The 23,895-nt window shown below is 56.7% G+C and overlaps 8 protein-coding genes across 8 annotated transcripts; 4 read left to right on the top strand and 4 right to left on the bottom strand.

Annotated features, from left to right (window-relative positions):
* Positions 1–145: 145 nt before the first annotated feature.
* CMQ_1662 (mitochondrial import inner membrane translocase subunit) lies at positions 146–1,175 on the top strand (the record flags this gene model as incomplete). Its single annotated transcript, XM_014318741.1, has 2 exons — positions 146–865; positions 1,068–1,175. The coding sequence occupies 2 exons, from the start codon at positions 146–148 to the stop codon at positions 1,173–1,175; spliced, it is 828 nt and encodes a 275-aa protein (XP_014174216.1).
* Positions 1,176–1,505: 330 nt separating this feature from the next.
* CMQ_1412 (uncharacterized protein) lies at positions 1,506–3,630 on the top strand (the record flags this gene model as incomplete). The annotated part of the gene is made up of 3 exons (XM_014318491.1): positions 1,506–1,643; positions 2,074–2,934; positions 3,136–3,630. 3 exons carry the CDS (start codon positions 1,506–1,508, stop codon positions 3,628–3,630), a joined length of 1,494 nt encoding a protein of 497 aa, XP_014173966.1.
* Positions 3,631–4,482: 852 nt separating this feature from the next.
* Positions 4,483–5,343, top strand: CMQ_1202 (dephospho-kinase; the record flags this gene model as incomplete). Its single annotated transcript, XM_014318281.1, has 1 exon — positions 4,483–5,343. One exon carries the CDS (start codon positions 4,483–4,485, stop codon positions 5,341–5,343), a length of 861 nt encoding a protein of 286 aa, XP_014173756.1.
* An 885-nt stretch (positions 5,344–6,228) lies between these two features.
* On the top strand, positions 6,229–8,843 carry CMQ_1736 (uncharacterized protein; the record flags this gene model as incomplete). The annotated part of the gene is made up of 4 exons (XM_014318815.1): positions 6,229–6,829; positions 6,969–7,045; positions 7,179–8,553; positions 8,620–8,843. 4 exons carry the CDS (start codon positions 6,229–6,231, stop codon positions 8,841–8,843), a joined length of 2,277 nt encoding a protein of 758 aa, XP_014174290.1.
* Positions 8,844–9,395: 552 nt separating this feature from the next.
* CMQ_778 (eukaryotic translation initiation factor 5) lies at positions 9,396–10,804 on the bottom strand (the record flags this gene model as incomplete). Its single annotated transcript, XM_014317857.1, has 3 exons — positions 9,396–9,704; positions 9,776–10,150; positions 10,376–10,804. The coding sequence occupies 3 exons, from the start codon at positions 10,802–10,804 to the stop codon at positions 9,396–9,398; spliced, it is 1,113 nt and encodes a 370-aa protein (XP_014173332.1).
* Positions 10,805–11,966: 1,162 nt separating this feature from the next.
* On the bottom strand, positions 11,967–13,818 carry CMQ_1334 (serine/threonine-protein kinase; the record flags this gene model as incomplete). Its single annotated transcript, XM_014318413.1, has 5 exons — positions 11,967–12,150; positions 12,211–12,398; positions 12,453–13,124; positions 13,211–13,354; positions 13,408–13,818. 5 exons carry the CDS (start codon positions 13,816–13,818, stop codon positions 11,967–11,969), a joined length of 1,599 nt encoding a protein of 532 aa, XP_014173888.1.
* A 1,082-nt stretch (positions 13,819–14,900) lies between these two features.
* CMQ_1176 (serine/threonine-protein kinase) lies at positions 14,901–18,352 on the bottom strand (the record flags this gene model as incomplete). The annotated part of the gene is made up of 5 exons (XM_014318255.1): positions 14,901–16,445; positions 16,554–17,234; positions 17,289–17,386; positions 17,440–17,746; positions 17,855–18,352. The coding sequence occupies 5 exons, from the start codon at positions 18,350–18,352 to the stop codon at positions 14,901–14,903; spliced, it is 3,129 nt and encodes a 1,042-aa protein (XP_014173730.1).
* An 899-nt stretch (positions 18,353–19,251) lies between these two features.
* Positions 19,252–21,089, bottom strand: CMQ_540 (amino-acid permease; the record flags this gene model as incomplete). Its single annotated transcript, XM_014317619.1, has 4 exons — positions 19,252–19,488; positions 19,553–20,591; positions 20,654–20,852; positions 20,921–21,089. The coding sequence occupies 4 exons, from the start codon at positions 21,087–21,089 to the stop codon at positions 19,252–19,254; spliced, it is 1,644 nt and encodes a 547-aa protein (XP_014173094.1).
* Positions 21,090–23,895: the final 2,806 nt, after the last annotated feature.

Here is a 23,895-nt window from a genome sequence, read left to right as displayed (position 1 = left end):
CGTCTGATCAGTCTCGCGAGGCGGTGTGCTCTGCATTGACACGACCGCGCAAACGAACATCTCGGCCCTTCTCGGATTTACCCCCCTCTCTGTCTCCTCTCTCTGGTCTCTCTCCCCGCCGTTCGCCTCCTCGTCCGCCTCCACCATGTCGATCTGGGACGCATTGACGGGACGCAAGTCTCCGGCACCTCACAGCACCGGCAGCTCGACCGCACCACCCGGCATGGACGAGGCAGCATCACCGTCGCCATCGCCATCGCCGTCGCCGTCATCGCTATCCACCGATTTCCACTCGCCACAACACAGCGTGTTTTCCTCGCCGACGCTGTCGTCTCCGGGCAGTGGTGGCGGCGCCGAGGTTTTCCTCCAGAGCTCGGCGTTTGCAGACCCGACGCAGCTGCACCCGCTCGCCGGCCTCAACCGCGAGACGCTCGAGTACATCACGATGGAAGACTCGGCGCTGTCGGACCTCCCGGGCTCGCAGTCCGCGCTGCCGTCGCGCGGCTTCACCGACGATCTCTGCTACGGTACCGGCATCACGTACCTGGCCGCGCTCTCGCTGGGCGGCGCCTGGGGCCTGCAAGAGGGTCTGCGACGGTCGGCCGGCCAGCCCCCGAAACTGCGGCTCAACTCCGTGCTCAATGCGGTGACGCGGCGTGGCCCTTTTCTAGGCAACTCGGCCGGTGTCGTTGCCATCGTCTACAACTGCACCAACTCGTATATTGGCTACCTGCGGGGACGACACGATGCCGCCAACTCCGTCCTGGCCGGCGCCCTCAGCGGCATCGTCTTCAAGAGCACACGGGGCGTGCGGCCGATGCTGATCTCCGGCGGCATTGTGGCCTCGGTGGCAGCAGCTTGGGCGGTATGTATACTGCTCCTGTTCCTGTAGTTGTGGTTGCGTATATGTACATGTTCATCCGACCAAAACTAACTGTCCTAGCTGACACGACGCACATTCTTCCCCGTCTCCGACTCACATGAATAAGGCAGAGTTGGGCCAATTGGCCAGGACTACGGCCGTTGCTTGCTACCATCTCTCTCACATTCACGACACACGCGCCCAGATGCTGGGTGTCATGACAATTCGGCACCTGGCAGGCGAGATCGCGCCGGTTGGGACGGCCGGAAAGTGCACAAAGCATAACAAGCAGGGAGGGAATCTTGGCTTATAATCTCTCTACTCACTGGGGCAGCTGTATTCTAGACGTGTTTTTGTTCTCTCTCTTGTCTCCCTTTCTGCTTGGTCCCCTCCCATTCTTCTTTACACATAGAGCCCGTGCGGCAGGGCGCACACTGGCGTGTGTCGCAGGCGTTTGAGGGTAAAAGGATATACTGTTGATATTCACTATTTTGTCTGTCGTGCGTGTGCTGGTCAAAAATTGAGCAGGCGGCCCTTTTTTAATTGGGGCAACCACGGGGCAAGGACTCCTCTCCGCGTCGTCATCCAAAGGCCTGCTAGCAAGACCAATTTCGGAGACTCACCACAGCACTCACTTCCCAACATGTGCTGCTTTCCCTGCTGGCCTTTCGCAGACGTCTACCTCGAAGACGATCCTATGCAGCCCTACCGATCCCACAGAAAGAGCAGCATGTTCCAGTACGTGTGGAATGGCCAGCAGTGGGTGCTGAAGCAAGCCGATGTAAGCCGCCGTCTGATTGCTGCGTGCTTCGTTGTTCGTTGTCCGCTGTCTGATTGTTTGATTGATTGACTGCCCGAGGTCATTCGTCGTTTACTTGCCTGATGTTTCCCTTCGTTTCGTCTTTGGCGCATTCATCGAGTCATCTATTTGTCCAGCTGTCCGACACGTCACGGCTTCTTTATATTGGCCTCGCCTGACCATGTTTTTGTGTCTTCGGCGGCATTCTTCAATTTTCTTTTCAAAACCCCGTTGCCGCGCCAGTCTGCCATTTTTTCCTGCGCTCCTGCTCTGTTCGTCCTTCCCGCCATTTTCAATCACTTGACCATCTGCTCTTCCTTCTCTTCCCCCCTTTCCAAACTGTTTTTTGTGTCCCTTTCTTTTTCCCTTCTGATCGGCCCTTTCTTTTCCCCATTTGATCACACGCCCTCAGAACTCTCTTGTCCACGAGACCATGTCCTCTTCCACTCTGTCTTCACCCTCGGCGAGGAATTTCAAGCCTAGTGGCCGCCGTGTCTCCTTCAACGTGGGCAACGCAGCAAATCTCTCGCTTTCCTCAAAAGGTCGCCGCCACAATCATCACTCATTCTCCTGCCCCAGTCCCTTCCTACAGCCCAACCTAGACCGCCGAGCCAGGGTGGAGGACACCACCGACATCGACGACGACAGTGACAGCAGCGAGCTAAGACGTCGTGCCGGTGTCAACACCAAAGCAAAGACGCGGCCCAAGAACGTCCACGGAGGCCCTCCTCTGGCGACCACTACTGCGACAGCTGCTGCCTTGGGTGGACCTGGTGGTGTTGCCAATCCCTGCGTCAACGGTGTCGCTGGCCTGCACGCCGTCCACACTAACATCAACCCGGCCCTTGGCGTCAATCCGGTCTTCACGCACGTCAATCCCGCCTTCCCGGGATACGGCCAGATGCCCTACGGGATTCCAGGCCAGGCCAGCTTCATGGCTACCGCAAACACAGGTCACTTCCCCTACACCGTCGCCACCACTCTGGCTGCCGGCACAGATCCGTCCAGTACCGGGGTGACGTTTGTCCCTGCTGTTCCCGATGCTACCAACGGGCCCATGGTGCACACTTACATTCCACGCAACGATATGCCCGTTGTCGGCCAAGGCCCAGGCGGCGTTGGGATCGTCTATGTGCAGGCACCGCACGCCGGATATACCACAGTCAGTTCACCCAACAGCAATCCCTACTGCCTCTACATCCAGCAGATGCACAGCCAGCACAACTGGACATCACAGCCGTCGCTGGCCCCTTCTCTCTCTTCTCCCCCCTTCGTCTGTTACCCTCCTTCTTCAGCACAAAGCTATTATGCAAGTCGCACCACATCCCATCACTTCTGGGAGAGCTAGGCTGCTACCAAGTGGATGTAGCCCTATATCTGTTCTCTTTTGCTGCTCTTTCTCTGTTGTCGGACCTCTATCTGTTCTTGCGAGGCCTGGAGTTACAAATGCTAACGAAAATGAACTCGGTCACAGGCTCAAGGAATGCCCCTTCCCGCCTATCCCTTTGCCGCTGGTGGGGTCGCCACTACGACCGCACCGATGATGCCCTACATGGCCCAACAGCAGCCAGGAATGGGTCAGCCCGCCTTCATACAGCAGATGCCCATGGCCGGCGGGGGCTTCGGCGGAGGTCTCGGTGGCGGGCCTCCCACCTTCATGATGATGCCTGGCGGGGCTTCAATGCCAGGTAACTATGGTGAGGGCATGGGAATTCACCCAGAAGCGGCCATGGGCGTGGGACAGACGCCTAGCGAAGTCCTCCAGGAGCAGTTAGAGTTTGCATATGCCAACAACCTCAACGAGCCACAGGATTTCAAGCCGGCCGATGATGACAAGTCCCGCTTCTACTGGGTTCGCGAACTCGACGGCAACTGGACGCAACGCAGCCGTGCCACGGTCGACCGCATCGGCTGCCGGTGGTACGTCACGGATACTGGCATCTTCTACGCCGTGCGGCTGCCAAACTGAACCTGGTGGTGGGTCTTGGTATATTGCGTGACTACCTCAAAGGTAAGGACTGTCCAGTGCCTTTCTTCAGGAATCATATCAACGTGCTTACTAAGCCTCATAAGCAGTTTTTCCACCTTAAGGATTCAGTCCGGCTCTTCCGACGGTCGGTACGCAGTTATTTGGAAGTTTCTGTCCTTTTTCTTTTGCTTTATCTCTTGCTTTGTGTGGTGCTTTGATTCGGACGATGTCTAGAAGTGAAGCTTCCTTTATATACGTGAAGAAGTAGGTGTGATGGGAACATAACACAAAGGTGGCTGGTAGTTTTGCGAGATAGTATTGCGAGGAACTGTAGCTAGCTGACAACTGCACACTCTACGGAGTACACCCACGGTGTACGATTTATGCTTGTTTTTGGCCGCAAACCATCAGCAACTGTGATATTTTGATTAGTCACCCACGGCAAGGCAACGTTGCTTCCATGCTGCAACACCCTTCTATCACCCTTCTGCTGCAGCTTAGTGGATGGGTAGACAACAGGATCGCGATGGCGCTTGATAGCAATCAAAATGCCTCATGCAGTAAAATAGGCTTGATGCTGCCCAAAGAGTCTAGCTTGCCCGCCGGTTGTAACCGATGCAGGGGATGCATTCATCATTTATCTCCTTCCTCACCCCGCATGCAGCGCCCCACAGTGCACAAATACAGGTCACGTGCGTCTGACCTCATCGCAACTGGTCAATCGCATGAATTTCCAAGCAATTGCGCGAAAGAAGGTAAACCGGAAGTCCGACAAACGCACGAAACGCCGCTGTTTGACCGACCCAATTCCCGTCCGTGACCGGACGGATCGCTCCTGCTTCTCGGCCTACCATGCTTCTTATCGGGCTCACGGGGTCGATTGCCACGGGCAAGTCGACCGTCTCGACACTGCTGTCAGCGCCACCGTACAGCCTTCCAGTCATTGATGCCGACCTGCTGGCCCGCCAGGTGGTCGAGCCGGGCACGCCGGCCTACGGCAAGGTAGTGGCCTACTTTGGGCCGACGACGCCCGACCTGCTGCAGGAGGCGTCCGAGCCAGGCGGCAGACGGCCGCTGAACCGTGCTGCACTGGGCCGCCGCGTCTTTGGCGATGACCCGGAGCGTCGCCGCGACCGTGCCGTGCTCAACGGCATCGTTCATCCGGCCGTGCGTGCGGCCATGTACCGGATGATGGTGCGCTGTTACGTGACAGGCTGCTGGGCCGTCGTGCTGGACGTGCCGCTGCTGTTTGAGAGCCGTCTGGACGTGCTGTGCGGCACGGTGATGGTGGTGGCCGTGCGCGATCAGGCCGTGCAGATGGCCCGGCTGCGGGCTCGCGATCCGCATCTGACGGCGGAGGACGCGACCAACCGCGTACGAAGTCAGGGCGATGTGCGGGACAAGGCGCGGCGCTGCGTTGCGCGAGACGGATCTGCCTCTGCGAGCGGCACGGCAACAGCAGGGGCCAAGCCCCCCCGACGAGACGTTGCCCGTGGCATCGTTCTGTGGAACGACGGCGATCGGGAGGAGCTGGAACGACAGGTGGCTGCGGCCGTGGAGAGGCTGCGTGCGGCTAGCCCACCCTGGTGGCATCACGCGCTGCTGCTCTGTCCGCCGTTGGGCCTAGCAGCCGCCGCATGGACATACTGGCAGAACGTGCGGATCAACCGGCGCTGGCAGGCAGAGGAGCAGCGCACACGGGCGAACCTGTAACGGAATAGGGAATGAGACAGACTGTATGATGAAACACCGGGCGACAGAGTTTGATTTTGGGCTGCGAGAACACTGGAAGATGGGCGGCTCCGCTGGCATTTTTGAGACGAGGTACAGTGACACGGCAAGTCCTTTACGGGATCTGCACGTTGGTGAATGAAACGTGCCTTTTGAGTGCTGTTCAGAGGCATGGAATCCTATCTAATCATGGCTACATACACATTAATATGAGATATTTTCAACAGACGACTTCGTTGCCTAGACACCAGTGTCAGTCAGAGGAAAGACCCAGCCACAGCGCACCTTCCCTTTTCATCTTCTCACGGTCCATTCAAGTCCTTGCTTTGTTTCTGCCAGTTTCACGGTTTATACTACACCTCTCACATGTGTCTACCTCCTTCCTCTTCACTCGCCACTTCCCTCCGTTCTGTCCAATTTAGGAATTTAGGAATTTTGAGCACAGGAGTCCTGCTGTTTCTGTTCTTCCATACTATTTTGAACTCTTGCCGTCTTTTCTTTTCGGGCTTCGAAGTAACTTTTTTTCACTCGTTGACAGATTGCGTGTGCTTCTACTCGGTCAATTAGTCCGTTCTAAACTCTGCTGCTCACTTTATTCTAAGATCCACCTCACCTGGTCAGCTTTCTCTGCCACTCCAGAAACACTGTCTGTCACCTGCTCATCTCTTGTCACAGATCGGCCGTTATCGATGCTTCTAGCCGATATCTCATACCCGCCTTCTGTTACTTTCTATCGTCCTGCAAGATTCCTACGATCCCACATCCAACTAAGTTGACCCATTCACTTGTTTCCTCTGTTATATATTTCTCGACCTCAACGGTGGCAACACCACATTAGGAAACGAGTGACGAGGTCTCTCACCCAAGATGCCTCCTCACTCATTCGCGGAGTGGATAATCGGACAGAACTTGCCCAGACGGATCCGAAAGCCCTACCCCCCTTCCCCTCCAAACAACGAAGTGCAGCAATACAGGCTGGAGCTGTTCACCGATGACGAGCTGCAGGTCGAGAAGGTAGCGTTGACTTATCCGCGTGCCGTTCGGATTGAGAAAGACGAGCCTGCAGAACCAGAAAATCCTGCTGCTAAGAAGGTCTCATTCTCCAGTCCTCCGAAGCCGGCCATAAAAAAAACTGCGGCTACGTCACCGCCAGAAACACCACAAGATGCTCCCGCTGTATCTGACAAGGACGCAGATACAAGCAGTTCTCTGGAATATGACTACAGTAGCGATGGCCATGGGCGAGGCCGGAGACGGCGTCGGACTAGAAGACACAGAAGTCGAAGCCGCTCGAGCAAGTCAGCATCTAGTGCCCGCGACTCAGACGATTCAGAGCCATGCCGTTGTCCAAAGTGCAAGGCCAAGCAAACCAAGCAAAGCTTGCGCTACAGAGATCGTCGACTGAACCAAAAATTGCAAGAGCTGAGAGAGCTCGAACGCGACAGCTCTTCTGATGAGTTCGCTACCAGTGGGGACGAGCTGCCACGGCCTCGTTTGCAGCGGCATGCTTCGAAGAAAAAACAGAAGGGTAATCTAGGGCCAAGGAATCCCCATTTGTTGTGCTTTCCCGAATATGACAGTTCTGTTGACACTTGTTTATTTGCTAGCTTCTCCTGTGCCTGCTTCGCCAGAGGATGCTCCTCAAACCGAAGAGTCCGAGTCCGAGACAAGCTACGAGTCCTATGTGAGCACCGATACAGACTCGCCAAGGAGAAGAAGAAGATCAAGGAGATCCCATAGGCGCTATTTCAGAAAACGTCAAGTGAGGAAAACCCAAAGTCAGTATTGGCCAAATGCATGCTGACGCAAATTGACAGTCAAAGAATTCCACACCGAAAGGCGAAGAAGTAAAAGAGAAAGCAATTGAAAAGGAACCTGAGGTGAAGAACCCCGAGGTAAAGGAGACCGAGGCAACTGGTGCTGCTGTCGAGCCTCCAAAGCCTCGGGAGAGTCTCAAGGCACCGGCTGTCCAACCCGCACCTTTCAGAGCGGAGACCGTTCCGCGCCAAGGCTTCCTCCGACCGAACCTCCTACTTCCTGTCAAGGCACACGTTCTTAAAGTCGAACATGCCGTGGAAGAACCTGAAGATCCACGGCCCAATTCGTTTTACGATGTTGACAGCGGAACGATACGAGTTTACCACGGACCTGTTTACGGAAATCCGACGGGAACTATGTACCCAATCCGCAACAGGAATAGAGTTGCAAGCCTGCCTGTCGGAACACCACATCCCATGTCAAACCCATACTATGAGGCCTCGCCATTCGGAGTGCCTTACAATCCACGTATGAATCCGCTTATGCCACCACCTATGCCATACTGGCCTGGCCAACCGGCACCCTCTCTTCCAGGCTTACCAGGATACCCTCCAGTCCCTTATTACAGTCCGGTGGGACTAGAGCCTAGAGCCAGAACTGTATCTTCCGATTCGAATGGGAGGCTGGAAGCCCATGCGGGCCATGACTACCAGAAGAGGAAGTCCGGACGAGGAAAGCGGTCTCCGCCCAATAAGGTGGAGAAATCAAGAACTCGCCGTGACGACCGCTACTATGGATCGCCTCCGGATCGGCGCCAAAAGCATAGACGGCCTCCTCATGGACAAAGGGCAAGAGAGAATGAAGGCAACGAGGGCAACGAGGGCAACGAAGGTCTCAACTCAAACAACGATGCTGCCAATGTCTTCAACAATGACGCCAACAACGGTGAAGGATGGGGCAGAAGTGCTTGGGATGACCCACCGCCACTGGAAGAAATCAAAGAGGACAGCTGGGGTAACACAGTCCCGGTGGAAGCATGGGACAACGATGCTGGTGCAAATCAAGCAGACCAAAATAGAAACGACTGGGGGGGCACAGATCAGAAGGAGGACAGATGGGGGGCTGGAAGTGCCGACAACGACAACAATAATAATAATGGCGAAACTGATTATTGGGCCAATGCCAATGCAAATGTAACCGCATCGCAGAAGAATTGGCACAATGACAACTCAGGCGGCCAAAACGGAGATCGGCCCAGCTCGGCAAACGACAATGATAGTTGGAAAAGGTCCTCCAGTGGCTACACCGGGCTCCCTTCAGATTCGAACGTCATTCCGCCCTCAGCGTACAGAAAAAAGAGCATGGAAATCCGCCGCGACAGTGGCGAGGCCGGAAACTGGGGCTGGGTTGAACAGCCGCCGATCTTTAGGCGAGGTATGCATCCCTGTTCTGCTTACACCCTAATAGCTAATAATGGGCCAGAACATCAATCTATGCCAGGAGCTTGGGAGGACCCAATTTCAAATACGCAGGATTATATTTTTGAGAATAGAGACAGACCGAGTCGAGCGAGACGAAACAAAACGAAGGTCGTGAATGACAGAGACGACTTTGTACCAAGCTGGGGCGACCCGACGGCAGCCCAGAGCTCGCACGATCCGCCGGCCTTTCGAAATAGCAAGGACAAAATGGGCAAAGATGCTCCTGAGGCGGAACAATGGTGAGAGGTGCAATGCTGAGATATTGCCGGTGCTTATGGAATTTATGTTCAGGTTCGGGTTTTGTGCTTGTCATCCGGTGTCTGAAGAATTTACTGCCTACTGGCTGTTATTCTTGTTAGGAAGTCTCACAGGGAAGAAGGGCGCGGACGTTTTAAGAGATTATTACGTCGAAGTCGGCAGACAGATCAGAGGTCAGAGACCAGAGGCCCACGGCTTGATATGGCTCACGATGTACGAAGGTGCAGGTGTCAAAATAATGTGCTTAACACGATAATAACAGGTATGAAGCCAGCACAGTGCCAAGGTAGCTTCACCAGCGTGTTGAACACTGAACTGTTGAAGGAGAGAAGATGGTAGTGATCCTACAGCATGAATTACAGGTTAAAGAGAGAAGACTGCACAACAAGACGCCCAACAGGCCGGTCCTTTTCCTTTTGGAGCCCATTTTCCTTGCTCGTTTTGTTAAACCGAAATGAGAGGGCTGGACGGGAACCAGTACGACTGACAATCTGCTCGCTGTGGTTCCCGAAACAGGCTCTGCTTCATGCGTTCTGCTTAATCATCCTCCTCAGCCTCCTCCTCAGACTCTTCCTCGGACTCCTCCTCGGAGGCTTCGGCCAGCCAGGTGAGGAAGGGCTCGGCAGCCTTGCGAACCTTCTTGGACGTGGCCAGGTCGGTGTATTTGCGGCTGGCCTTTGTCCCCCACTTGGTGACGACCTCCTCGGAGATGAGGTCGTTGTGGTAGTACAGCTGCAGGATCTTGACGACCTTGTCGACCATGTCGGGATGAGCCTTGAGCAGCTGGCCGATGAGGCGTTCAGTGCCACCCAAAAGGGCCTTTTCGTGGCGTTCCGACGTGATCATCTGATTTGTTAGCGTTCTACATCTACATCTTTGAGCGATCTTTAAGCTGCCACAGTCTCCCCAAAACATACCTTCTTCAGCATGGCTGCACGCTTGGGAATCTGCGTCAGGATGTTCTCGTCAAAGAGGGCTTGGACGAGAACGAGGACGGTGCGGTGCTTGGCCTCGATGCCAAGCTCGCGAGCCTTGAGGTAGATGTTGATGTCGACGACGTTGTCGACACCGGCCTTCTCCTCGGCCTGGGCGCGGACCCAGTCGGCCAGCTGGTCGTAGACGGTATTGCCACCGCCCTCACCGTCCTCCTCGTCATCCTCGGCACCGGCACCGTTGAGCAGCATCTTCTGCTTGAACTCGTCAGGCAGAGCCTTTTGGCGAGCGCGGATGGCCTCCTCGGTCATGTCAACGTTCCACTCGACCTCCTTAGGTCCGGCATCCTCGGCAGCCGTCTTGACAAAGGCAGAGCCGGGCACGGTGGCAGCGGCAGCAGCAGCAAACGGAGCCGAAGAGGTTGTGGGCGAGGCAGAGCCGTCGTCATCGCTGTTGCCGCCGTCGTCGTCGCCCTTGGCCGAACCGGACGGGTCGTCGCCGCTGCCGTTGCCGGCGGTGCCGTTCTGCTTCGCCTTGCGGGCAGCCTTGCGCTCGGCCTTGTCCTTCTTGCCCTTCTTCGGCACGTTCTTGAGGATGAAGCCGCTCAGCTTCAGACGCAGATCAGCCTCGGTGCGCTGACCGCAAGCCTTGCAATCCAGCCAGATGCGGCCGTCCTTGATCTGCACGACCGTCTCGGGGTTCTTGCACTTCTTGCAGAGGACAAACTTGGAGATGAAGCCGTCGAGATAGTCCTGCAGCTTGGTGGCCTCGTGGGCACCGTTGATGATCCAGCGGTCGTCGGGCGGGTCGATGTTGGTCTGAGCGCCCAGCTCGAAGCCAAAGTACTTGATCAAGTAGGCTCCCGGGCGGGCGAGCGACTGGGCGACGCTGCTGAGGTTGGTGACAACCGTCTTGATACCGTTGCCCTTGCCCTCGATCTTGGTCTGGATGCGCTCCATCTTGTAGCGGTAGAAGACGTCGGTGACATCACGGCGAACGTTGATGAGACTCATGATGGCGGTTTTAGTTGCTGCAATGCAGTCTGACCCCTGTGCTTATTGTATATGCGTGTGCCGGAAGGCTGCTGAATCTGGATGCTCCGTGGATTGCGGACAAAATTTTCCTCACAAAGAGAAGAGGAGGAGGCGGATTTGGCGTTTGTCTAAATTGACGCAAAGGTCGAAGGATGCATGAAGAAGTCGCAAAGAGGGGGTGTTAGTGCAAAGCGAAGCTTTTTGTGGACATAAGGGAAGATTGTTGCTGGATCCTGAACGTCGGAGGCATGAACGCAAAAGGTTCTAGGGCAACTCTGGTAGTTCCTTGGAAAGGGGTTGATGGAATGACGTTTTGACGTTTTGCAAGTTCGAAAACGCTGTTGCTGCTGGTAAGACGGATAATTTCAACCGTGAGGGCTCTGACTGATGCTACAAGATATCCGCGCTATGCGAAATGTTTGCAGCCTGATGGGAGGTGAGTGAGTAGACTCGGAGATGATGTCGTGCTGATACATAAACAAGACCTGTATCTGGGTGCAGTCTTTTGAGAGGGAAGGGGGTGAAGGGTTGTGATGATGGTCGTCTTGATAGGAAGAGGCGTCGATGGCCGAGTTCAGCAGCCCAGAGATGCGAGCGTGGTGAAACAGAAAAACAAAGAAAAACACCGGTGCGTGGGAATAGGAGAGGCGACGGGGCGATGCCGTTGCAGGACGCGAGGAGTTATGAATTCCTGGCGAGCCTTTGTCAAGCGAGAGCCGATTTTGCGACGCTTTTGGGCAGGCGGCAGACAGTCTGCGGATGCAAAAGACAGGACAAGGGTTGCGTGTTTCTTTGTTGCGAGCGCGGCTTTGTCTGCTTCGAGAGAAGAAATCGAGGCGATTGGGAAGAAGAGAGGCAGGAGGGAAAAAACAGGCAGAAGTAAAAAATGCTCGGCTGGGAAATAATACAAGGTGGTAACAGGAAAAAATGGCCAGCCCCCACCTGATTCGCGCGTATTTGCACACAAACGACCGTATTAGAAATGGCAGAAAATGGGGGAGGGGCAAAAAGAGGAGGGAGACCCTGGCACGTGCACCTATCGGCTTAGGTCCGTGCAGCCAAACAGATCGGGAATGGCAGTCACGTGGAGAATGAGTGGGGCGTATAAAAGGTGTGTGTACATGATTTGTCATCTACTGTTCTACTCCGATGTGTCGACGTCGTTCAGCGGGATGAACTTGAGCAGACAGCGCTGGCCGAGTGGACGGGATGAGATGATCTGGTCGTCCATGCTCATGGATTCGTCAGTCATGGAGGCCTCAGGCGCCGTGGCAAAGCGGCTGTAGATGTCGCGCAGGAGCGTGCGCATCTCCGCCATGGCGAGGCTGTGATGTTAGAACAACAGAAGCGAGACGGAACAGGAAAAGACTGAAAAAAACACGTACTGCTTTCCGACACAGCCGCGGCCACCGCTAGCAAAGGCAAAGAAGAGGCGCTTGCGGTCGGCGTCGCCGTCCTCGGCCAGCCAACGGTCCGGGTTGAAGGTGTCGGGATCGGGAAAGACGGCGGTGTCGAGGCGGTGGACCGAGTAGGGCTGGCTGCTGACGACAGTGCCGACGGGCACGAAGTAGCTGTCGATGGTGCGACCGTCGGGGCCAGAAGGCGGCAGCGACGACGGGACACGCATGCCACGAGCTACGCCCCAGGCTCGACCGGGCACGACGCGCGGCAGCGACATGGGGATGGCCGGGAAGCAGCGCAGGCCCTCCTGGATGACAGCGTCGAGAAAGGGCAGTCGATCGAGGGCAACGGGGCTGGGGCTGGGGCTGGTGGCGTTGGCCCGCAGCTCGTGGCGCAGACGCTTCTGGAACGACAGCGACCGCGGCTGCGAGAGCTCCCACATCAGGAAGCACAGCCCGTCGCCGGTGGTGTCGATTCCGGCGGCCATGTGGTCGAGGCTCTCGGCGGCTGCGTCCAATAGATCAAAACTCTTCTCCTCGTCGTCCTCGCCGGCCGCCTTGCGCTGCACCTCCTTCATGCGGCTGAGCAGCGTGAATGCGGCCGGCTCCGGTTGGTCAGCCGTTTGCAGCACAAAACTGTCGGCCAGCGGCGTCGAGCGTGGCGTCAGAAACAGTGCCAGCACCCGGCCGATCGCTGCGTGCAGCCGCGGGCTGTAGAAACGGATGAGTCGGTCCTGGAGACTGGAGTCAAACGTGACCTCGCGCAGAATCTCCTCGTCGGCCTTGTCCTGCAGCGAATTCGTGCCGTAGGGATGGAAGAGGTGATGGGTCACGCAGTCAAACGCATACGCATGAAGAGCTGCGAGGGAGTCAATATGGAGCACCGGCACCGTCGCACTCTCTGCAGAGTCGAATCTTACGGATCTGGTTCGAAAACTGGTCAGCATATGTCCGACTTTGTCCATCAGCTTCTCCTCGCACTCACATATACGTCGAGGGTCTGGTCCGGCGCCGAGGCACAGAGCTGGGCAAAAGCCCGCGACCGCTCCTCGATGCCGCCCAGTGACGATGGCTTCATCACGTTGCTGTTGGCGTACCGGTCGGCCAGAATCCGCCGGCGACGGGCATGCTAGAGCTGTCAGCGAGAGAACAGGTGTGGGGGACCAGTCAGAAAAGACCTGCCCTCTCCTTGTTCAGAGTCGAGAACATGGTGCGGCGCCCGTAGACGGTAAACAGGTTGTAGAACTCCGTCTTGTCATAGCCGCTGCCAGCTGCGCCGTAGATCTCCTTGACCGCTGCCGCCGACGCAAACGACACCTCATTGGGACTCAGCCTCACCACCGGGCCGTATCGCTGGTGCTGCGCGTGCACGTACGCCGTCCGGCCGCCGCGCATCTCGTGCCATCGCAGCGCTGCCGACGTGAAGAGCGACAGTCGTGGGCCTGGGATACGCCCCAAGGGCGAGCTCACGGCCCTGATCACCCACACGAGCAGCGCAATCAGCCCGATGAACCCGCCCAAAACCAGGACAGACGGTGAGGTACTCGCGGCCGATGCCGGCCACAGCGCAGCAAGCTGCCGCGGGAGCTGCATGGCGAAGGAAACAGGGCGGGCAGACGCTATTGGTGCTCGGTCGAGCTCTCGCTTCTCCAAAACGCTTCTCCAAAAGGCTTCACAAGTTGTGTATTTTATCCTCAAGGCCACACCATTCGATTTGGTCGAGAAAAGGGCGGGGTTTGGCCCCAAAGATAGCAAGTGTTGTTTATCTTACACGGCAACTACTAGCCTGAATTGCTAATGGAAATGCGAGGAAGGAACGTCCAAGCGAGCTAATCACCGCTTGCGGATTATGGATTTCTCTCCTGCATCTCTTCACATCCGTCTTTCGGCACTGATAAGCAGACGATAACCCAATTCTTTGTTCCTCGAGGCATCGCCGCCTGCCCGCTCACTTGGCCGCCGGCGGATACTCTTTGCCGTCCACCGTGACGCGTGGCTCGCAGGTGCACCACTCCGACTCGGGCACGCCGCTGAGCGCCTGGGGGATGTGCAGGCCGCAGCCACGCCAGGTCTTCTTGGCTGTCGGAAGAGACAGCTGTCAGCTGCCATGTATTGTGCGAGTGTGCAGGGCATGACTTACAACAGGTGGAACAGCCGGTGCGGACACACATGATGATGTCGGGGAGGTCTTTGGTAGAAAGAAGTCTGAAGAAAGGAAGAGAGAAGGAAACGAACAAGGCCTGCAATCATCGCCGATATTCTGGTCTAGTAGTAGTGGGCTGTCGCGGGGACCCGGTCGCCGATTCAAGTTGCTTAGTCATCACATCACATCCCCGTCCTCAATCTCAGCCTCACTCTCCTGACATCACTCTGCATAGTGCTCGGACAGTACGGCGGATAGAACGGTTCGATTACCGGGCTGCCTCTTGGCTGTGGCGGCCAGCCCAAGCTAAAACACTCCGTGCAAAAAAGAAAGCAAAGAAAAAGAAAAAGAAAAAGATGTATATGCACGCCAAAGGTGCAGGTGTATGTGGATAATAGGACGATGCATATGCTAGCAAGAAGCCAAGAAGCCAAAACGACCAAGAGCCAGAACGACTAGGCGACCAAAAGAACAAGCGCAACAGGCAGAGACGAAAATTACTTCTCTCTACTCCGTACACCATGTATATATGCTACCGTCCACGACTCTGCTCTTCAGCCGCGAGATCCCGCTCAACCATCTCGATGGCCGTCAGGCTCGGAAACCGTCGCTGAAAGTCCTGTATGTAGTCGTCCCGGTCCTGGAGCGACATGCCCTCCAGCACCGGCTGTCCGGGAAGATCCATGGCCATCAGCTGCGACGGCATTGTTGTCGCTGCCGATGATGACGACGACGATGACAGCCCGACATTGATGGGCCGCTTGGAGGCTGTAATCGTTGTCGGTGAGCCTGGCCGAGCCATGTCCATCGACGACCGCCCGCTCGCCGTGCTGTCCAGTGTGCTGACCCTGCTGCTGTTGTTATTACCACTCATCAGAGGCAGCACCTTGTTCAGATGCTGCGGCTTCGGCTTGGCTGCCGGCTTGCTGCCCGTAACGTGTGTGCGCGGAGCTTCCATCGTCGTCGCGCCTGTCGATGATGTCGTGCTGGCGCGCACCAACGGCTTCCTCCGCATCTCCGGCCGCTCGCCCGATGACGCTCCCCCTCCTCCTGTATCGCCCACCACTTCGTCCGTGAAGTGCCCGTAGCCTTGCGCTGTTCGCGTTGGCTGCGCTGCCGTCTGTGATTCGATCAGCAGGCTCTGCACCCGGTTCTGGATCGAGACCGCCCGCGACACCCCACCGATGCTCTTGGGTGGTGCTGGCAGCGTTCGGTCTTCGCCTTCTACTGCTGCTCCAGGTCCAGAACCCCGCGAGGCCAGTCGCTGGCGATATTCCGCTCCCGCTGCTGCCACGCGCTTCTCTTCCAGCGACAGCCGTCGACGCTCCATCTCGCGCCGCATTTCTGGGCTCATGTCGTCGCTGTCCTCGGGCGTCTTCTCGCTTTCGTTGTATGCATCGTAGCCACTGCCACCGCTGACACCAACGCCGTCCTGCCGATCGATCTGCTTCAGCGGGGATGGTGTCCGCGCCGGGGCCGCGTTACTGCTGCTGCTCGTGCTCGTCTCAAAGCGCTTGAACGCGTCTCCAAACTTCCCCGCCAGCATGCTCTTTGTCCCCGACAGCGCCGTCATGCTGGCACGCTTGTTACCGTGCTTGCCGTGGTGGTGGTTCTTGTCCCACTTGTTGTCGTCCTCCATGGCCCGGAGATAGTCCACGGTCGACTCAAGGACCGCCTCATCTCTTCCGGCACCACTGCCCGGAGCTAGTCTGGGCGACGACGGCGGTTTGAAATCGCCAGCCTTGGAAGGCGGGAAGCCCGGCGACAGCAGCGGCCGCCCACCGATCCCTGCGTTGTTGTTGTTGTTGCTGCTGCTGCCCTCCATCTCGCGCAGATAGTCCAAGTTCGATTCAAGGTAGGCACTAACCGGTCGTGGGCGAATAGACCTCGGCTGCGTCGAGATCACCGTCGGCTCCAACGATTCCAGTCCGGGACGGCCGCCTTCGAGCGACGGCCGGCACGACGACGTGTGATAGCCGTCGCCTGCCTGTGCCTGCAGCTGTGCCTTAAGCGGCGGCGAGACCCGACTGCCGCCTTCGTCCGGACGGTTCTTCCTCGGCACGCTCGATGCCCGGTGCTGGCTTGGGGACGGGAAGTGGAAGACGTGGTATCGCGGTCGGGAGCTCTCTCTCGGCGGCAGCGGAGGTGGAGGCGGCGACGGCGACGTCATCGTCCCCGTAGACACCATCTCCGGTCGGGTTGGTGCCTGATTCTGTTCTTCCTGCTGTGTCTGCATCTGTTCTTTCTGCGCAGAGATCGCCCGGAGCTCCGGCGTGCTCGAGATGATCGCCGAAGCCCGGCTCACCTCACGGGGCTTAATAGGGACCAGTGGCGGCATTTCCGTCCTCTCGGGGGACGAGCTCCCTCGAGAGTACTGCTGGTAGACTGCCGGCTCATTGGACGGCGTCCTGCTAATGCCCGCGGCTGGCGGCTTGCCCGCTGCGATGGCAGCCGTGGCTTGGGACAGTGCTGCCTGCGGAATTGTCTTGGACGTCGAGATGGCCGTCTCGTCAAAGGAGAACTCCGTGCCCTGGTCGTGAAACAGGGCGAACTGGTCCAGAGTGGGAAATCGCGACGACAGCTCGTCTGCCGGAAGCGACTTTGACGTGTTCGCGTCCAGTGCCGCAAACGGATCGCCGCTGGTAACCGGTCTCGGCGACGGCGTCGGCCTGGGCGCCGAAGATCGGCCTGACTGCGCCGGAGCGGTCGGCCGGCCTCTTCGCATCGGCACAACCTCGGGTATGATCTGCTGCTGCTTTGTCGGCGGCGCAAACACGGCACCCACAACAGCTGTCGCGGCAGGTTGTGCGCCGGCAATGGCGCTCTGGCCAGCCCTCGTCTCGGAATGTGACCGACCAGAGTATATCTAGTGTGTGTCAGCGAAGGCTGTGGGCACAAACTACAAACTAAAGCAACTCACGTCTTTGATCGGCACGTCCTTTCCCTGCATCACGCACGACTCCCGCAGCACCTCGTAAATGTTCGGCCGAGACTGCTGGTTTTCCAGCAACATCGATGCTGCAAGCATGTTAGACGCAGACGATACAAGAGGACAGGCGGAGAGCACCGACCGATCAGGCTCTTGAGCCGTTCCGAGAAGACCGGATGGGGCGGAAAGCGGTAGCTGGCGTTGAGGATGGCCAGCTGCGACGACTGGTCCTCGAAGGGCGTGGTGTAGTAGCAGAGCTTATAGAGCAGTACGCCGAGGGCCCAGATGTCCGACTTCTCGTCGATGGGCTGGCGGCGGTACACATCGACCATTTCGGGGCTGCGGTACTGCAGCGTCGTGTGCTTCTGCACGTCCTCGTCCATGAGGCGGCACTCGACCACGGAAGCCGGGGCCGGTCGAGGCGGCGCCGCCGAGCCAAAGTCGCACAGCTTGAAGCGGCGACGGGCGCCCTTGATCGAGCCGGTGCTGATAAGCACGTTCTCGACCTTGAGATCGCGGTGCAGCAGCGGTGGCTGCAGGTAGTGCATGCAGGCCACACCCTCGGCCACGTCCGAGAAGATGCCGAGGATCTCCGGCTCCGTCAGCCGATGTTGCAGACGCGTGTTCATAAAGTCCATCAGCCCGCCGCCGTCGCAGAACTCCATCAGCAGAAAAACCTCGTAGCCACCGCCGTGCATCTCCGACGCGTGCGAGTCGATGTACGTCACAATCGCCCGGTGGCCCTTGAGCCGCTTCATCGTCTCGACTTCCGTGCGCATCCCTCGCAGCGCGTCCTTGTCCGGCACAGCCACCCGCTTCAGCACCGCCAGATCCGTCCCGTCTACAGGAGCCGGCATCTTGACCAGGTACACGTGGGCAAACCCGCCTTCGGACAGGTATTTCTGGATCACCACCCGGTGGCTGCCCACCTGGATCTTCGTCCCGGGCACGAACGTCCCCTGTGGCGCGGGGCTGTGCCCGTGATGGCCGCCTGCCGGAAGAGCTACCTGCTGCCCTGGCCGGGCCACCGGCATCGCCTGGCCGTAGGACGCCATGGCAGTTGATCCCGGTGCGCGTGTGATCGTGCTGATGTTGGTGTCGATGCAGGCGAGCCGGTCGTAATCGCAGGGCGACAAGTTCGAGCGAGACGAAAGGAGGAAGAGAAGCCAGATATGCAATTCGCGACGCTTAAAGGGGCCTAGGCAACTGCGTCAATTTGCGTTCGTCGAATCTGTGCCGACGCAGAATGGCCACCTGATGGCTGGGGGGAAGAGACGCCCCGTGTCAGGCAGCAGAAATGAGGATGGTCACGGTTCCAGGGTGAAGAGGAGGCCAAATTGCCAGTCGATGGCTCCCCTTCACGCAGGGGCAATCTGTCGTCGGGCAGGGACTCACAAACAAAGGAAAAAAACAGGACCAGAAGATGGATGAATAGTCGAGGAAACCGCGAGAGGAAAGGAACCCGACCGTGCTCAAAACAATGGGCGAAGCTTCCTTGTCCCCGTACTTTGGCGGTGGGCTGGAGGCTATCTGTATCGTAGGTCGTTTCATGCTGCTACGAATCAACGGCTGAACAAGGAGGCAGCTCTCGTAAAGCCGGTTTGCCAGCTGGCCTCTAAGCACTGACGGACCGGCTATTCCAGCCCACCCACCCCACTTTTCTTGGCTCTGCTACAATTTCCGCCTCAAATTCGTCCGCAATGCTATGACTTGCAACGACTTCAATGACTTCAATTTATTGGGGTAATCATCATTTTGGTTCTCAGCAGCCAGATCCGTTGCTGAGCTACATATCAGGTATCATATCAAGAAGGGCTATATACAATAAAAAGAAAACTCCGCGCAGCACAAACTGCCAGCTTTCCAAAAGTGCTCTAGGCCAATGCAGCCTGATATTGGGTTTGCAGGAATGCCGCGTGGGGAGTGAACAAAAGAAAGTTCCTCAAGTGGAAATCTAAAACAGACCGTGGAACACGCGCTTCGAAAAGCTAAGCGCCGACGTCTTGACAACCTCCGTATCGCCCGGCACATACTCGCGAAGGCTCGTGTTGATGTCAATGTCCTCGACGCGGAGGTACAACTTCCAATCCCGGCTGTAAATCTTCCAGAAAAGGTACAGCAAAATGACAATCGGAAGTGCAAGGTACTCCTGGAAAAAGAAGTTTGCGCTGGGCTTGACACCTGGAGCGGGCTGCAGAAAAAGCATGTTAGCATGCTTCGCACAACGAGCGTTAGTGAGGGCATAGAAGGCTTACCCAAAGAGCATAGTAGAAGGTGGCAACCATGCAGACGCAGTTCAGAAACAGGCCAATGGCACTGCCGTAGACACCAAGAGTCGGCTTATACGGGATCTGGTCCAGCGTCTTGCCCTTGGCCTTCCAGACGTAGCGGAAGCGGATGTGGGTGAGGCAGATGGAGCCCCAGACGAAGAAGTAGCTCAGGCCGGACAGAGCCAAAAGCCAGTCGAAGACGGTGCTAGAGTCACCAGACTCGCCGACGAAAGCGATGAAGCCGAACAGGACCTGGATCAGGATGCACCAGATGGGGCGGCCGTTCTTGTCGACGTAGGCCAGGAACTTGGGAGCCATGCCGCGCTCAGCAAGAGCCTGCATGGTACGGGTAGAACCAAACGTGCACGAGTTCGCGACGCTGATGACGGAGATGGTGATGACGGCGTTGAAGATGGAGGGTAGCACCTTGATGCCGGCATCCTGGATAGCCAGCACAAACGGAGAGGCCTTAGTGTTGGCGCCAGATGAGCCCAGCAGGCGCTCGTCGTCGGCGGGCATGATCAGGCCGAGGATGAACAGGTTGACAATGTAGAAGAACGCGATACGCCAGAACACCTGCTTGGTGGCCTTGGGGATGGACTTGGCCGGGTCGGCCGACTCGGCCGCAGCGAGGCCGACCAGCTCCGTACCGCCAAAGGCAAAGGCAGCGACGACGAAGACACTACAGAAACCCTTGAAGCCGTTCCGGAAGGCGCCCGGGTGGTGCCAGTACTTGGCGCCGAGGTAGCCCTGGTCGCCGACACCGCCGCAGTTGATGATGATGCCGAGAATGATGAAGCCGGTGCAGGCCGCGATCTTGATCATGCTGAGGAAAAACTCGACTTCTCCGTAGCCGCGCACGCCAAAGATCTGAATGGTGCAAAGGACGACGAGGAAGACGGCAATCCAGATGCCGACGTTGAGGTCCTCGCGCCAGAACTGAATCGTGATCGAGGCAGCCGTGAGTTCGAATGGCAGGATAGTCAGCCAGGAGAGCGCGTAGTCCCAGCCCATGGCAAAACCCCTGTATCACAGAAGAGTCAGTTTGAAAAGCAGACGAGACGAACGATTGACAGAATCACTCACCATGAAGGATCGACAAAGCGCACGACATAGGTGTAAAAGGCACCGTTGACCGGGTAGAGAACAGCCAGCTCAGCCAAGGCCTGGCAAGTGAACAGAAGCATGATACCGACGATGAAGTAGCAGATGACGAGCGGAGCCGGGCCACCGCTCTGGAGAGCGCTGCCGGAACTGACGAAAAGACCGGCACCAATAGCACCACCTGGCAGGAAGAATCAAGTCAGACGGGACGAACATGGAAAGTATGGGGTGCAGGCAGACACGACGTACCGATTGCAATCATCTGCATGTGGCGACCCTTCAGATCGCGCTGCAGCTGGTGGCCGCCCTGGACCACGCCGACCTCCTCATCTTGAGGGCCGTCGATACTGTAAGTCTTGTCACCGCTCTCACGGTTGATCGACCGGTCGGACATCTCCTTGTCGTACTGGCCAGACATATTGTGTCAATGGTCTGTCAGAAATACTAGCTTGACCATACAAGAAACCAGACACGAGGGTGTTTGGGACTAATATATATTGCAGAGTAAGAGAGGAAGGAAAGACATGCATGAAAACACGAGGGGAAGAGCCAGGATCTGCAGGGAAGGGGCCTAAGTTTTAAATATAATAATCGACAGAACAGAAAGAGGAAGGAAGGGACTGACACAGAGAGAGGGCGATGCTCAGAGTGGGGCTTCGTAGTAGAGTATGGAGCACAAGTACAGGTACATTTAGCCGGGAGCAAGCACGGACTCATACTATGCAAAAGTCTGGAGCTAGAAATGTGGACCGGGTGTCGAGCATCGTGTGGTTCTTGTACGGAGTTCGCGTAGCCCTGGGGATAAAAGCGCACCTGAGCTTAGAGGCGTGCCTCGCCAGCCTGAGGTGTGTGTCAGTCTGGGAGAAGAATAAGGTCCTGGAGGAGGGTGGAGACAGCAAAAGCGGGCCCCATCCGTGCAGGTAGCACTGCAAATTAACACAACTCTGGCCAAAGACCAATGAGCGAACGAGTTGGGAGGGCTACGAAAGCGATTGGACCAACGAGGATGAATAATTGAAATAGGACACAGACAGAGAATAAAGCCATTGCCGCTTTACGAAGAACAGAGGGGGATACAGTAGTATCCGCGTGTGCCTGGCCAGGGGCGTTGCCACCTTATTTCGGTTTCGCTTTGCTCGTAGTTTGTACGCCTGGCTGTAGGCGTTCTGAGCGGAGGTGAGGCTTGGTGACCGAGCTGAAAAAAAAACTGCATAACATGCCAGAGCAAATCACGGACGACTAGGACCGTAGCCCGGCAAAGACCACTACTGTCAGGTCACGCGACACTAGAACAGCCCTAGACGGTTCGGTGCAGCACGGCCAGCTTACGAGTGTCTTACAAGCAGTATCGAGTATCGCCGTCCCTGTTTGTCATTTGGATGTGTCGCCAGTGCGCTAGCTGAACGGGGCTTTCTTGGCGAATTGCCTCCTCCCGTTGCGGACGAATGGCCGTTAGCGCTGCAGAGTGCTGTTAATAAGGAGCGACAGTCATGTCGCTGACTATCCCGTTCAGGAAGGTACATCACTAGTGGGCGACAAGCCCTGGTATCAGTTTAAGCCGAACCAGGGTAGACGCTCTTGGCCACACACGCTGCAGCAACGCTTGCAGTCGCAGGAGAGCATGCGTTTCCCTGGAGGGGTCGAGCACGTTCGAACGACGTACGCCGTAGGTATCGGGAGATTTCTCAGCCATACAGACTCCGTAAAACGCATTATATATATATATATATATATACGTCGTATATGTCACCCATACATATACGTCGTATCAGGAGAGCGGAGCTGATAAGGCAGGATTAATGGATCTGGCCGTGATCGGCTTATTCTCACAGCCGCTGTGATGGCAGCGACGACCGGCGCACACCAGTCGCCATGCATAATAGTAGCCTACTCGCAATACACCCAAGACAAGTGCAATAACACAACTCCGTACGGAGTACTGTTTTTGTAAGAAACTCGCAGTGCGGGCAACTTCTCAATTCGGCTGGAAGGGTCTTCCTGCAGGTAGCCACCTTCCCTCTGTCCCAATTTCTTTAACGGCTGCGCCCTCTCTTTTCTTGGAAGCTAGCGGATCAGCACAGCGACAAAAGCATTTTTCTTGTCGATCCCAACCAGTATCTTCCACGAGGTATGTATCTTACGAGTACTCGTACCCAGCTGCATCTGATTTATCGCCCAGTAGCTCCCGCTCCCCATGACACAGATCACAACGGCGCCATTCGCCAAAGAGCCAGAGCGTCAACCCGACCACAGCATCCCAGCATCGTACCACTCGAGTGTGCGGAAGGTTTCTGTACTCCGTAGATGACTCAACAAGCAAGTGTCGGGCTGCATACGGAGTACGTCGTACAACGCAGATCAGCAAGTCGCATAGCAAAGGTCCACGACGGCCGCTGGCCTCTTTCTGGACATGTGTGGCCGAGACTAGAGCCAGCAGCCCAGAATACCAGATCAGCACTTACGCCGGCCTGGGCTGCTAACTATGTAAGATACGTGTAAGTAGTACAGCTTCCAGAACACCGTTCGACACCTTATGTCGACGGGAATGTCTGGCGGCCACCACGCTTTTGTAAAATTCTTCGTACTCGTATACATTGAACTCGAAGAACAGTTTTCTGGCAAAATACACACTAGTGGACAGCCAACTTTGCTAGGCGCGGACTAGGACTACGGATGGTCAAGCTCGCTTTGGTAGAATGCTACCTTGCACGGACTTTTCCTCGGTCCCCTGTCGCCAGCTTCTCTTTTAACAAGAGGACAAGTAGCATACGAGCAGTCCAGCTCCACCATGTCCCTGTTAAATCGCTCAGGGGTATCAAGATAGCAAGATAAGATAGCCTGCAAAGCGCCGTTTTGGGAAGCTGAGGCTTACTCTGTAACCGTCGTCGCTGAAGAGAGAAGGAGAAAGGTATGTAACAAGTGTACGGAGTACGACGTACATACGACGTAGTAACGATGAGATATACGAAAAGCGGAATCGGCTCTAGCATCCCGAGTGGCAGAGCAGCATTATACGCAGACGAGCTGCAGTGCCGTATCCGCATAACCTCCGAACCGGCGCCGCGGCACACGGCAGGCTTGCAGGAGCGAAAGCACCGATCTACGACGTACGACGTAGCATAGGATGGAAATCTTACGACGAGTGAAATTGTTACATATTGTGCGCGAATGTCTACTGTACGATGTAAGATAGTATGTAGTACGTCCCATAGAGAAAAAGTATT

The sequence above is a fragment of the Grosmannia clavigera genome (genome assembly GCF_000143105.1).
Source record: "Grosmannia clavigera kw1407 unplaced genomic scaffold GCSC_140, whole genome shotgun sequence".
NCBI lineage: Eukaryota > Fungi > Ascomycota > Sordariomycetes > Ophiostomatales > Ophiostomataceae > Leptographium > Leptographium clavigerum.
Note: the sequence above shows the minus strand (reverse complement) of the source record. Positions and strands in the feature narration are given on the sequence as shown.